Raw genomic sequence first — 15,195 nt, 5'->3', positions numbered from 1 at the left:
CCCCTGACCCCCCTTTTCAGCCTAAAATGTATAGTGCTATTTAGTGTTATTGTTGATCAATTTAGGTCCAAATCTCAAAATTTGAGTACAGTGTTTAAATCCCACATATTGTGTTAGAGCCCTGTGATTGGATGTCCAACAGTCCAGGGTGTACCCCGCCTCTCGCCCAATGACAGCTGGGGTCAGCTCCAGCTCCCCACGACCCTGATCGAGGAAAAAGCAGTATAGATAATGGATGGCTGGATATTTTGTTAGTTCGAATCCTCCAGGGGGCATCATCTTCCATTCAGAGATGTCCCCATCCCCTCCATGTCCTCGTCATTGGCTGTCTCAGCACATGTACCTGTGCTGACGGTTCAAACTGATAGCGCTCTGGGCCACCATGGTCGTGGCCTACAGGAGACTCTGGGGGAGAAAAGTCCTCTACTTCAAACGACATATCTTTCGCAAAAGTGTCATTGCTGCCTCTTGAGTCATCGCTTATGGCTAAATAAGCCAAATAAACTCTCTAATCAGTTGTGTGTGTTTGCCACATAGACTGTATGATGTTACAGCTGATGGTAATGGAGGGAGTGGGTGTGTCTTTTATCTCCACCCTCATTGCCTTGTCCATGTTCATACATTCACGTTCTTTCTTGAAATTCCAGGGTAGATGCACTTTAGCCGAAACTCTGGGGTTTAGTTTCCCTTAAATGGACACTGTACCGTCTCCTTGGGTGGGAGTCATTTACTCGTCATGGATTTACATCCTAGATGAGTATTTGTCTAGTGTAAGAGTGGTAGCCCTTTAAGAATATGATGGTGTATGTTTGAGGATCGTTAGCTGTAATTGCTTCTGTGTTACTGTTGACTGAGTAAATACACTCTGAATGGAATCCTGTATCCTGAATCCTGACAATTTTGAGGGCTGTCACTTATACTGTTTCTTTAAATTAAAGTTTTTTCTCATGGACTGGAGCTGTAGTTTACTGCTCAATAGCCCTTTTGCCCCCTATCTCATTAGTTGGATTCTAGGTGGAAATGACTGACAGTTGTGTGTGTGGGTGTGTGTGTCTTGTGTGTATGCAGCTGGCAAACAGACTGCATTGGGCCAGAGAGACGTTGTCAGCTCCCTCAGGACTGGGACCTGGTTGGTTAGAGCCACACCCTCCTTAGCACTAGCACAGTGGCCAAGAGAAGATTGTGAAGAAGCGACATGAGGCAGTCTGTCTGTTTGTACTTTCGGAGTAAAAGTGAAACCTTACCCTAACCTTCTATCTCTGCAGGTGAGACAGGCGGCTACAACAAAGGCCTCTGGATGCAGTGTCTCCTGTGGCTCAGGTGAAAGGTAAGCTGAGCTCTCACATGCTTGCCCTCTCTTTGATGTCTTAATAATGCATAGGCTCTGGTAGATTGGCTATCTGTTTTAGCTTCATTTAAGCAAATGGTTTGCATCTGCCATTCAATTGTTACTGCCCAAGAACTTTGTAAACCTGTTTTCTCATAAGCGTCAGTCTACTTTCAAAGTCTGACACAAATCAAAGAACATTTTTACCCAGTGTTGCCAGGGGCGGTGACTCACTATTTTGAGCTGACAGAGAAATAGGACATGTCCTATAAGGTGTGTAGTGGATGAACTTCCTGTTTATGCCAGTTTTAGTATGTTACACCTGCCTAATTAAATACTTACATCACAGTGCCTATTAGTGAAGTACATGTGTGCCATTTTGATTACTTCTGCTCATCCATGTTAGAAACTGTTCATCAATGTTGCAGAACTGAAGCACAGTGTAGCACTGAAAGAAAATAAACCGTTAGGCAGATGCAAGATCAGTTGCTTACAGGGTGTGTCAGATTCATTTTGGTTAGAAGGGAGTAAATGTTTGGCTGCATGAGGACAGTTGGCTACAGAATTATATTGCAGAGACACTCAAAGCCTTAAAACAGCCTGTTAGCTTAGAGGACATGTTGATCTTTCATACAGCGGCACAGAAAGTGCAATTACTAGCTACTATTTATTTTTTCAGTCTCCCATATTTAGTGCACTGTGTATTTTGGCCTGTCCTGGAAGGTTAATTGTATGAGTATCTTTATGAATGTGGGTTAAACAGATGTGCAGGCAGTCAGCTCTTTTACACATCTGTCCATTGGGCGTAAAGAGGGAACCATTACTACATCTAGTAAATGTATCCCTCTTTCCTTATGAAAGAGATCCTTTTGGGTTGGATTGATGGAACTGGCATATTTAACTCTCTAATTTGGAGTCTAGTAACTGTGTTGTGGTTGTCAGTGAGACATTTGGCTTTGCTGTTTTGTACAGTCCTCAGATGGGAGCAGACTGTTTGTAGTCAGGAAGAATAAAACCCACTTGCCCGTTCATATCAGTCAGGAAGTGACTTAGCCTTGCCCAAGCTGTTTATCTTGGCATGTGATTGCAGCACAGATGTATGAGATTTAACAGCAAATTACACATTAACTAGAAATAAAATGTCTCAACCTGTATGCAGCTGTGCAAACACAAAGTAATCTTTTTCTGCCTAAAAAGCCCCTAAAATTCTGGCTTTCTTTGAGACTATGTTAAGATGAAAGGTTACACTTTGTAGTTAACATTTGAATCACTGCCTGGTTACATACAGTAGTTCCCTTATTGTTCTGATTGTATTGGTAAAGCTTTTGAATTGAGAAAACTATTAAGTGGCAATTACTCCGGCTGGCTCAGAATTCTCATATATTTCAACCTACTCGTAAGTCTTCAACGAAATCATGTCCTGCTTTTGCCGATGTGTTTGCAAAGAAGTTGTGTATTCTTACAAGTCAATCTATGCTGGCAAAACTTACAAGAAAGTCACAACAGGTCACATACAGACAGGCTGACGGGAGCTGCAGCAACTCTTGTGATCGTTTTTATCTCTCCTTTAAGCTCAGGCACTGTGAAAAACACTTTGATTGTTAGGACCGTGTTATTATAAATCATACCCACATTTCAACAAATTCCACTGTTTTCCAGGTGTTACAGTTGATTTCATATTCATTGCCAAAATTTCTTCATTCAGTCCTTGTTTTTAGCATTGCGGAAATCATAGGACCATAGAGTTCTGTAAAATACAGACCGTGATAGAATCCTTAAAGATAGACTTAGTAGCTCTTTTCCTAAAAAATATAAAAATAGACTTCTACAAAGGTTTGCAACTCAATCATCACTTCTGGGCCTCCATACATTTGTGGTGGTGACTATGTCTGCAGAGACCCTGTCCTCTGCCTGTATTTTGACACACACTACGTCCTGCAGTATAGTGCACTTCTGGGGGAAAGGGGCCAATTAAAATCTTGTATTTACAAGCTGCATTGAACATTTCCACTGACTCTACCTTTCAAAGGTCACATTTATGTCTTTCTGTTTTTGTCACTAGTCTTTTGGATTTTCTCTTCGTACATCAAGGTCTTAGTGCAGTGATATTTGATGAGTCATAACCTATTCACCTATTTATTAATTGTTGTGTATCCTGATTGTACTGTCTATATTGTTTGTTGTGTGTATGAATTGACCAGGTGGCAAACGAGTTTCCCCGTGGGGCATTGATAACCTTTATTTATCAATGTGGTTAATTTCAAAGCATGATTTGTCTAGCTGTTCTTTCTGTTGTTCTTCATATGATTAACAAATGAAATAGTTATATGGTAGGGGTGGGAATCACCAGAGGCCCCACGATACGATATTATCGTGATACTTGAGTCACGATACGATATTATTGCGATTTTACAATACATTTTGCAATATGCTGAGAATCGCGTTACAATATATTATGATTTAACCTTTTTCTAACTGCATATTTTGTCAACTAAATCAAGAATCAAGGCTGCATGAACTTCACAATCTGAACTGTTGGTATTTCAGTCTAATCCAACTTGAATCTTCATACCCCTCACCAGAGAGTCTATTAAACACTTGATTACAACACACACACACACACACACACACACACACACACTTGTAAAACATGAATCTACCCCTTTTCTATGGGCAGACCGAAGCCGACATAAACACTTGAAGGAATCTTGGTGTTCATACATTACTTTTAATGACAGCTGTCCTCTACTATCGGAAAGGTATCCTTAAATGACTTCTTCCCTGATTTCCAACTCTATCCACTATCCTATCTCTATAATAAAGGCACAAAAAACTGGACCGCCACCCTAATATAATGGAAGGGGAAACACTGGATGCTAAGCAGAATACATAGTAGCTTCACTTGGTATTGAAGAGTTGCACTCAGAAAAAATGGAGTACCTAGCGGTCCCTTTTGATCAGTAAAGTTGTTATTATTGGATCAACACTGGGGTAGCCAGTGTGAGATCCATGTCTGTTTATTTTGTTCCTGACGGTTGGTAAGAGCCCTTATTGATCTCTGTGTTGGACCTGAGACTCTCCCTGTGTATTACTGACACATTGAAATGAATCTGGATTCTACATTTTTCCCCCTAAAACTGCAGAATAACAGTGAAGGTAACACGTTACTATGGAAATGTAGATCCCCATTTTATAAGGATGACAGAAGAATTGTCATTGAAATAAATAAAGCTTGGCAAATAAAGTGTCACACTGTGCATGAGTTAGAAACCCCTGGATGGGGGCAGTGGAAAAATGCATTACAAAGAAAAATTGTGGTGTACTTAGAAAATAAAAAACAGAAATATATGGTCAGTATGTGTAAATACATGAGGTACATGTGTACAGCATTTGACCCCCTGAAGTTGGTCTGAAACATGGAGTAATCTCTGGCAAGTTGTTCATAGAGGCTCCATTGAACTGTTTTTATAATTAAATCATCTCTGGGTGTTTTACATTCACAGTAATTTGACAATAATTTGCTTATTTACTCTAAACAGGTATTTAAGTAAACAGGATCACAGTGTCCGTTCAGTCATCAGATCTTAAAATCCTGCCTCATCAGATTACATTAATGTAGGTCTTGGGCTGGCTTGTGACACGACTTTCAAGTGACTGCTTTGACAAAAGGCAGAACCTTTATTCTTAGCAAGTTGACCCAGTTACCTCTCATTCAGTGTTTTACAAATCATGAGCTGCTTCGGGCAGTATCCTTTCATCTCAGGTTTGAGGGCAGCCGGAAGTCCCACACTGATTGGTCAGCCAACATTTTTGTGGCATTGTCTTTTCCACTGATAAGAGAAGCTTTGAGTATTGTAATTAATGGTGTGTGATACTGGGTAATCCCTTAAATGCCTGCTTTAAGGTGTTGACAAAGTGCTAGAGGATCTCATGACTGAAGGGTAGATTCTTAAAGGCTTGATGTGTTGATGGAAGCTAACACCTTGAAGACAGTAAACAAAACATGGACATTGTAAAAAAAAAAAAAAAAGGTAATGTTAAAGAGCCCATATTATTCCCTTTTTGGGGTTCGTATATTTAATCTATGTACCTACTTTTGTACGTTCACAATAGATAAAGTTCGAAAAAAGTGTCTGTTTTCATGTACTGCTCCTCCTTGCTCCCTCTACACTCTGAGTCCGTCAGCTACACTCTGTTGAGCCCACACTGTTAGACCCCACGTGTGCCAAGTCTGCTCTGATTGGTCTGCCGATCCGCTCTGTCGTTATTGGTCAGTTGCTCAGCACGCTTCTCGGAAATTTCAACATGAGCTGCTGGGCTTGCCACAACGAGCCAATGGGCTTAGATCAGTGATCTCACACTGACAATGACGTCGGACTGACAAATTTTTATCGAGGGGGGCTAGAACCGAGCGTTACATGCAGCTAGGAGGACGTAGGAGAAGCCTTGTTTCCGCGGACTATGAATTTTTGCACATGGATGTGCCTAAACATGCACAGGACTCTTGGAAAACACACTAAAGAGCATATAAAACCAGAAAAAGCATAATATGGGAGCTTTAAGATAAGTTTTGTGAGTGATAGGAAATGTTTGCTTTCTATAAACGGACAATGCGCTGAAATAAACATCCTCTGCTTCTGTTAATAAAGCTGATTGTGCTTCTGTGGATGTGTGATTGCTTTGACTGTGGCTCATTACAAAGCTCACCAGGAGCTCTGGTCTATTCCTTTTTCAACCTAAGTACTCTTTTTTTCTTCTCCAGTTTGTTCATTCACAAAGTTCAGTAGCTCCAGTAGAGGCCAAATATATTTCCTGAAGTGAATACTAAAGCTCTCCACCACAGTTTAGCTGGCAAAGCAGTTTCTATATTTATAGTCTCAGTAATTTTTCATTCAGATTTTAGAATATGCTGTCAGTGTTTTGTCTAACCGCCAGCTCAGGAGCCAATGGGAGGAAAAAGAGGGAGTTTCTTGTGCCAAGCGGATATTTCATTGCTGAATGCATGACAAATAGACAAATGTACGTAGTTTTCACAGTTAAAATGTATTAATTTCCTATATGATCCATATTCTATCCAGCTTTGGTGGTTGGTCATATCTTGATTGGTGTATTACAGTCTGAGGGGGAGTCTAAAATGGGCTGCTACCCTCTACCTCCCACTGGGCTGCTCTTTATTTAAGCATCATTAATTTAAGTAATCTATCCCACACCTTGTCATTCACTGTACCCTGCTTAATGACCCTCCTTCTGTCCAGTTGGGGTATTCAGCTTCCAGGTCTCTGCTTCCAGACATCTTCCTCCCAGCCTCTCACACCTCCTCTGTCTCCAGCAGACAGACCAGAGATCCCTGGAGGGACTGCACTTTGCCCTGCTCTTCCCCTGCTCTGCCTTAATCAGACAGAGCCTCATTATCCGCTCCCTTCTCTGTATCTACTTCATTGTCCAAGCATCCTCCACAGCTTATTATTTCCTTTTCTGCCACAGAGGTTTGCAGCTCTATAAAAAAGCCTTGTCATAATGTAATAAGGCCTTAAACTGCTGCAGGAACTTGAAGTAGAGCACAGAAATATAACTCATGGTGCACTTTGAAAAGTAAAATAGGCTGATTTAGACCTTTTTATAGCTTGACTTTACTTCTTTGAAAGTTTAAATGATTTTGTTAAAAGCTTAAATACATTTTGTCTTTGTTTGATGTGTATTTTGATTAAAGCCCCCCCCCCCCAATTTGGCATCTCTGCACAATGAAGATTTTCTCATAGCCCATCTTTTAGCTGCTACACTCGCAAACAGGTACATTGTGGAGAGTAAGGTTGTTTAAAAAAGTCAATAAATTAAATAGCTGTGTCCTCCTGCTTCTTCCTTGTTGCTATTTTGGATGAAGTGTCTTTCAAAGGAGGGCTTAAGACAATTATTTTGACAGAGAGAATGTTACTCCTGTTCCTCTCCCATTCAAATCCTCCTTGCCATGCTGGAGAAGTCAGCAAAGGCCCAATTATTTGATGGATCCAAAGATTATCTTTGCCAGATTCTCCTGTGGTGTGAGGTGTGTCTCCAGCAATGTCTAAACAATCCACTGCCTTTCCTTATTTGTGAAGGGAAGATAATTTGTGATGGTTTAGCAAATATATATTTTTTTACTGGTATATTCCTGAGACTTTACAAAATAAATGATCAATCTATTGGTGTGATGTTTACAGAAATTAAAAACAGCTTTTGCAATGATTGTAGATAACAAGATGCCTTCATAGTGTTGTATGACTTGAACTTTATTTATTTTTTTTAAAGATTTATTTTGGGCTTTTCGTGCCTTTAATGCAGAGAGAGGACAGTGGATAGAGTCGGAAACCAGGGAGAGAGAGCGAGGAATGACATGCGGAAAGGGGCCACGGGTGGAAGCGAACCCGGTCCTACCGCTCGAGGCGAGAGTCTCAATACATGGGACGTGCGCCCTAACCATAGCGCCACCAGCGCGCCTGACTTGAACTTTATTACACTGTGTTAAATACTTGGTTCTGATAGGCCCATTAAGCATTGCAATGGTCTGCTATCCCTGGTTGGATCACCATTGTGAAGAAGAAGAAACCGTTCCTAAAGCACAAAATTGCTAGGGACGCGGCATTTTACATTGGTCTGTTTACTGGGAGAAATAGTTAAAGACGAGGACAACAAGAATTTAAAAGAAAAGAGAAAAAAAAAATGTTGAAAGAGGCAAAATTTGCAAACTATGACGGAAAAACCTACAAAACTGAAGATGGCACATGAAGTAAACACAACGGGATCAAAGACTCGGAAAAAAAAAGTCAAAAGACTCTGACAATATTCAGGCAGAAAAACTCATTCAGGTGCTGATTCATGCAGATCTGTTCACCTTGTCTCACTTCACCATCACTGGAACTGTTCATGTAAGTAATGAAGGCTTCTTCAGCTAATTTTATGAAGGCTAGCATAGAGTTAACTACTGCTATGGAAACAGCTCTGTAAAGTCCAACAGTCTATTTGTTTGGTGGAAGGAATAAATCATAAATAAAAAAACTAGTTGATTTGAAATGATTGATTTCCTTAGTAAGTATCTGTGTAATAACTGGGATAATGTACTGGATTATGTATGAGACAAAACTCCTGGGCTGGTGGTCTTCATTCTGCAAAATAACCCACAGACTATTCATCATCCCTTCCTATTAACTTAAGTTAAAAGTGATTTATGTATGTATTTTTTAAAGATTCATTTTCAGCTTTTAATGGCTTTAGTGTAGAGGAAGACATTGCTAAGAGTAGGAAATGGGGGGAGAGAGTGGGGAATGACAAGCCGGAAAGTACCGAGGGTCAGCGATGAACATGGGCTGTCTGCTTTGACGACTATAGTCTATAATTTTATATATATATATTTTTTTATATCATAGTTTTTAAGACCAGCCCTATTTTATATCAATCATATTTACTTTACCACAACAATCACTCCAGTATGATTACTACATTAATCATGAGAAGACATAAAAATGCCTAATTGAAAGCTGCGGCCTATGATGTTTGTTTACATTCATTTCCAGAGCATCTTGAATCCTCTTCTTCTGCGGTTTCGGACTTGTTTGAAGTCTGAGGCAGTGCGTTTGGATTTTCTTGCAGCAAGTTCTTTGACGTGTTTCAGGTGCAGCTTCACTCCACTGATGCTGTAATGATCTTAAATGGGGTTACTTTGGTGTTATTCAAGCTCCTTCCTTGATATATATTATATATATAATGTTTCAAAGTGTTTGTTATATTTTGGCCACAAGAGTGCATCACCACCACTGGAAAACAAAACGTTGATTTATTTTTATAATTTATAATTTTTATGTATTTATATATTTTTTCCACATATTCATTTTCATTTATTGCTTGTTTTTCAAAGTGAAGTGTTTAAGGTTGATAAAATCATGTGATGCAGATGTTTTAAAATCAAAGACTAATTGTGTCATTTAATAATTGTGATATCACTATCAGTCACAATTATTGTGATTAGGATTTGTGCCACAATCGAGCAGTGCGATTGTGAGTATGTGTCTGTTTGATGACACGTTTTAATTCTAACAAAGGGGCAATGCTTGGCACCATTGCACTCGGCTCAGCCTGGCTCGGCCTGCCTAAGGATTGTTGTCACACACAGCCACCCCCCTCTGGCCTTGATCCAACCTTATAGACAGCCAGCTGGCTCGGCCTTTTTACCAGGTCAAACATGGCCCCAGTGTTGAACATCTGACAACAGTAGAGGTTTAAGATTTGAAGTTATCATTTGGAATGTAAACTTTGAAGTTGTTTTTGGTGGGCTAAAGGGCTCTACTTTCACTTGAAGAATATAGGCAATCATACAGGGCGCCTGTACAGTAAAAAAATGATATATTGATCTTAATCTGTAAAAGGATAGATATATTGGAAATAAATACTAGATATTTTACACACTACAGTTCTTGTTTTGTTTAATATGATAATGAGTATCAGGAAATTGAGGGCTCAAAGTAGATACATGATTCTGCAGAGTTCACACACAAACCCACAAACTATGCAGAACAGAGAGAGGGATATACTCAGTTCCCTTTTGATTAACATCATTTCTTTGGATCTGTCTTTGTGTTTAGTAGTAACCGAGTCTGTGTCATCTTTGCAACCCTACATCGAACCCTCAACCTAAACCCCATGCTGACCTTATTTCCCTGCTCACCATGGGTTGTCTTGGTCTCATTTACAGACTTGTTTATCCCTTTTTTGCCCCTCTTCCTGGAAAAAATCTAGTTTTTCAGAGACTTACATGAAGTGTCTGAAGCACAGGGAGCATTTACAACATCCAGCCCAGTTAACAAATCTATAGGCCCTGTGCCTTCCCTCACATCACTGCTGAGCAAGGACTTTTTATAAGCTGGGACAACTTCCTTCACTCCATACATACAGGCAGGGAGGGGCATGCTGGGTAGAACAGGGTGTAGTCACAGTGTACCCTAGTTATGGACCTAGTCCACACAACAAAAAGGGTTTCCTATTTTAAGAAAGATCAAAGGGGAAGTCTGGCTGGAAGGCATTTTCTCCATGTGAGCTCCTTAAAATATACCTGCATCCCCCGCAAGTCTCTGAATAGAAGAACTAAACCACACATCCTCCCACAGTGACACAGAATTAGTCTTCTGTGTCTCCCTTTTCAAAACTGACTTATTCAGACTCAGTTTTTTGTGTGTAAATGACATGCTGAAGATTTTAGTGTACAGTAGTCTGTTTGTTTGAAAGGTTACCTCTCTCTTATTACCTACTGTAGTCCAGGCAGCAGTTGTTACAGCTTGATGAAGCTGTGACTCGCAGTTCAGATATTTATTTTGCTTAAGCATAAAGCTTCTCTGACTGACGTAGGGTCAGTGTTATTAAAAATGATTAGTTTGACTGGTTTGGCTTAAGTGTCTTGACCTCATTTCTGGTTCAGTGGTTTATGCTAGTAGTGCACATTGTGTATTTAAAACTTATTTTTGATGCCTTGGATAACAATAACAGATTATGTTTTGAAGCAGTGGTTTTTAATTGTCACATTTCTGCTGATGATAATGTCTTGTGTCTAAAAGATCCTGTTTACCACCTGCCACTTCCTTATTTTTTATACTTTCTAGCAATAATTTGTGCACCAGTACATTAAAAAGTACATAATGTTAAGGCTGATGATGTTGATCTTTGAAATATACTGCAGCAGCCGAGTTAAAAATGAGCACATTAAAGGACTAATGTCTGAACATCGTGCCTGTGTATGCAGGGCTCCACCCTCTCTTTTTAACCATTTCTACAACAAGTGTTCTGTCTGCTATATTATGATGTTGCAGTGTTCCTTGCTGAGGTACTGACTGTGGCAGCCTATTGGTGTAAATCTAGGTCATATGGCCATCCATTAGTCTTGTCGTCACTGAAGACTGGGGTTAACAGGGTTGGGGGTGCTGAAGGGAGCACAGATGGAAAGATGCAGAGAGTGTCTGGACTTAATCGCTGCCATCATATTAGCAACAGCTGGCTTCATGCTGGCTGTAACACTCTCACACATAAGCTTAGTGTATACAGCAGTAAGCACATATAGGCACACACACACACACACACACACACACACACACACAAAGATACAAGATGGAGGTTCCCTTTGAGGTAGAATACAGTTGTTTTTTTTAATACAACATAAATGGTATATCTTTGGCCACCAAAAACCTGGTGAAAACCTTTTTTTATTATTATTATTAACATTTGTATCTTATGTTATTTTGTGACTAACTGTCATACATAAGGTTAAACATGTTGGGTAGGTGTTTACCACTTTGTTTATTGTTTTGATTAGGTATAAAGGTATACAAATGTTCAGTACATCAGACAGAAAGTGTGTCATCGTGTGTTCTGTGGCCTCAGCACTTTAAAAACCTCAAACTCATGATGGAAAAAAAATCTTGTTCTAGAACTTGTTGAATTATTAATATACATAAAATTATCCTATATAGCTCCTGGCAGTGCTGTAATGAATGACAGTATGTTGGCTTAAGATTTGTAACAGAACCTTCTCAAGCATTGTGTATTACAGATTACTTTAATCCATCCCTATTGTTGCAGACCGCAGGCACAAGGGGGGGGGGGGGGGTCCTCACTAAAATAAATGTCTCACAATAAATAGGTCAATGCAACATGACATGATTTATCTCTCATCCTCTTCTGAAGAAACTGTCAAGCTTCCTCAAACTGTCTATATGTCTATTATTTGCTCATTTTAGCTAGCTAGTGACAAATCAATCATAGCTCAAATGCAAAATGGATTTGTCTGGTCTGAACTGACCTTTTGCTGTGTCAGGCTGAAGGCCTCTTCAATAGGCTTTGTGAGTGTGTGTGTGTATGTGTGTGTACAGCTGCAGGGAGTTGGGGGAATGGCAGCAGGGACAGAGGGTGAAGGGCCAGCATGAGTGCTAAATCAGGGTACTTAAACGCCATTTGACATTTTCCGCTGTAAATAGCAAAAGTGTTGACATATCGGGTGAAGCTGTACGATTACTGGGCATTGTCTGACCCTATATAAACATTATTTACAGTCTGAACATAACTGGGAAAAAGACATACCTTGTCACTGTTGATATAAAATAGTGCTTGATACACAGACTCAGTTTGTTCACACGGATTAGTCTCTGTGGGTAAATCTCACTGGTTGATCTCTGTTGTTTAAGATAATCAGCCAGAAAGTGTTTAAACCCACATCTTTCTGTCAGTACTGCTATGAAACTGTGATTTTGATTGTAGTAAAAAAAATGTACTGATAACCATGACACACCTATAGTAGCTCCCAAAGGGCGCATCATGACTGCTGATTGGATCATACTGCTGAAGCTGTTTCCAGATTCAGCTCTTAAAAAAGGAAATAGAGTGAATGCAGTGTTTCCCCTACCATTATATTAGGGCGGCCCGCCCTCCTTGAAGGTCAAGTAAAAATAAAATTATTTAAAAAAATAAAATAAAATTTGGGGCTTTTTGTGTCTTTATTGTAGAGATAGGATAGTGGATAGAGTCAGAAAACAGGGAAAGAAGTCATTTAAGGATACCTTTCCGATAGAAAAGGACAGCTGTCATTAAAAGTAACACATGAACACAAAGATTCCTTCAAGTGTTTGTGTTGGCGTGTCCCCCCCCACCCATCCCCCCAAAGCTGTAAACCTAGGGGAAACACTAGAATGACAGAGCTACTTCAAAAACCCTGCATTATACCATGTTATGTATCCTTCTGTTCCATTGTGCAAAGTATTTGTATATTTGTGCACTCAGTGACACGAGTAAACTGCCTCTCTGCTAGATTCAGTGTTTTGAACAGAATTTAGGGAGTCCATTTGTATAATGTAAAACAGTTAGTAAATGATGACCTCTGCATATACTGTAGGATATCTGTGGTAAAGATGTGTGTCCCTGAGGGAGGCAGAGATTTATCCCAGCTAAATCAGTCAAGCATACAGTTTGTATTTTACTTAATAAAGGTAAAAACATGTCAGAATGAACTTCCTCTGTTTTCCTTCCAGTTGGTGTAATGATTACTAAAAACAAGCATGCCCCACGTGACAGCAAGACGAGTGCCTTCACCCCAACAAGGTAACTGTGGGTCAGATGTTTTGTTGATGTTGTATCTGCCCCTCTTCTCATAGTTTAAGGTTAATGTATAACGCAGGAATGTGTGTTATTGACTGGCCTTATTGTTATCTTCTCCACAAGAAGTTCCTATCACTGGTAAATATTAGCCTAACGCCTGTGTAGTATGACTGTGGTAGATGAAGTTCTTTAAAACCTAGCCTTGCATACTATAGGTGCTGTGTATATTGATTTGTGTGAGTTGTGCATGTTGTGTTTCTTGTTGTAGTAGGTCAGTAAAAGGGTAGGAAACTGCAATTTGTGCTCTGTCTCACCTCAGGTTCTCATGGATAGATTTATCTCACATGTCTCCCTTAAGAAATTATAAACTGATACAAATTTAATTCCAATTTCACTCATTTAAACTAGAATGAAAGTCATTGTATTTCTATTTCTCTTAGTCAGGTCACACAAGCTAGAGTGTCATAAACGAATGCGTTAGGATACATGAATATCCTTTTGCCGAAGAAGTCCAGTAATGTCCCCCCTCATAGATGCAGCTTCTCAGTTACATGCATTGTTTCTACTCTTTGATAATGTCAAACACTGAACTCCTAAATCTAAATCTAGAGACAAAGCAGTGAAATTGTTTCTTTATATGTGGACATAAAACACTTTATGCTTTTATTAATTTATAATTTTGCTATTTTGTACTAGACTTTAAGTTGGATTATCAGTATAGCCTGAGTTGTGGTAGGCTACTAAAGAAGAAGATAAATAACATACAAAAGCAGTCCTGGTGATAGTACCTGTTCAGTGGTTCTACATAACCACCTGTATCAGGCCTGTATCAACAATAAGCAGCAGGAGAAAAGAACCCATTCACTGTTTATGCCTCTCTTTCACAAAGTGATGTCTTTTTTACAACAAGGGCCTTCAACAACTGGGATCTAGCTGAAGAAAGAGAAACTAAGAAGTAAAAAGTGTAAACTTTTGGGATGTAAAACACAAGCTGCAAGAAGTAGAATCTACTTAATACATATTGCAAAACCTTGAAATTGCAAACACCAATTGATTTGGTTCTTTATCAAGTGAACATGGTTTAAGATGACACTTTAGAGTGTCAAAAACTGGGACAGTAACATCAATCTTAACTTTCTGAAAATGATCACCTCATTTAGCATTGTACCTCACAGAAAGCCATTTTATGTTGGTGTGAACTTAAACAATTGATCACCTCATTCCTAAATCAGACTGTCAAATGTGTGTTTGTGATTACTGCATAATGAATAAATCCTGCTTCACTGTTTGCCGAGAGTGGCTGGTCAACACAAGCTTCTTCTTCTTCTCTTGGTGCTATATCATGGCCATGTGTCATTCTCCTTTCAGTCTGCAGCAACAAGGCACACACAGTCACGTATGAATATCCACACGGTCATTTTCAACACTTACGTCATCCACTTAGAAACACTACTGGAATGGCCTTCCTCTATGCTCAACTGACAGGCCCACACGCAGCACATTAAATATGTGTGGATTCCACACCCAATGCTTAGTCTAGACTGCGTAATATGCTCATAGTCTTCCTCCCAACCAATCCTGCCCTACAGCTGCGAGAACCAGCTGTGATTGGTTTGTCCTGTCAGTCAGCATGTCTGCTCACATCATGACCCGCCCCAGGGCCCTGCACTGTAAATGGTATTAATTCTCCGCATGCATTTGTCCCAGCACACTTTAGCAGCTCATTGTGTTCAGTGTTATGTATGAACCTTTCCATGCAGCAT

General features: G+C 39.7%; 1 protein-coding gene across 4 annotated transcripts in view; it reads left to right on the top strand.

The window, feature by feature from the left end:
• Positions 1-15,195, top strand: part of osbpl5 (oxysterol binding protein-like 5) — a 45,594-nt gene that overhangs the window by 10,710 nt on the left and 19,689 nt on the right. For 2 of the 4 annotated variants that reach the window (XM_065956678.1, XM_065956677.1), the window contains exon 2: positions 1,266-1,327. Coding sequence is in view for 1 of the 4 variants with exons in the window: in XM_020641580.3 (XP_020497236.2) it covers positions 13,393-13,435 (43 nt within the window). In the remaining 3 variants the exon portion in view is untranslated. Of the gene's footprint in view, positions 1-1,265; positions 1,328-13,363; positions 13,436-15,195 lie in introns of those variants that run through there. The other 2 variants (XM_020641580.3, XM_065956679.1) reach the window with 2 other exon arrangements.

The sequence above is a fragment of the Labrus bergylta genome, chromosome 7 (genome assembly GCF_963930695.1).
Source record: "Labrus bergylta chromosome 7, fLabBer1.1, whole genome shotgun sequence".
Lineage (NCBI taxonomy): Eukaryota > Metazoa > Chordata > Actinopteri > Labriformes > Labridae > Labrus > Labrus bergylta.
This window is presented reverse-complemented; position numbering and strand designations above follow the sequence as displayed.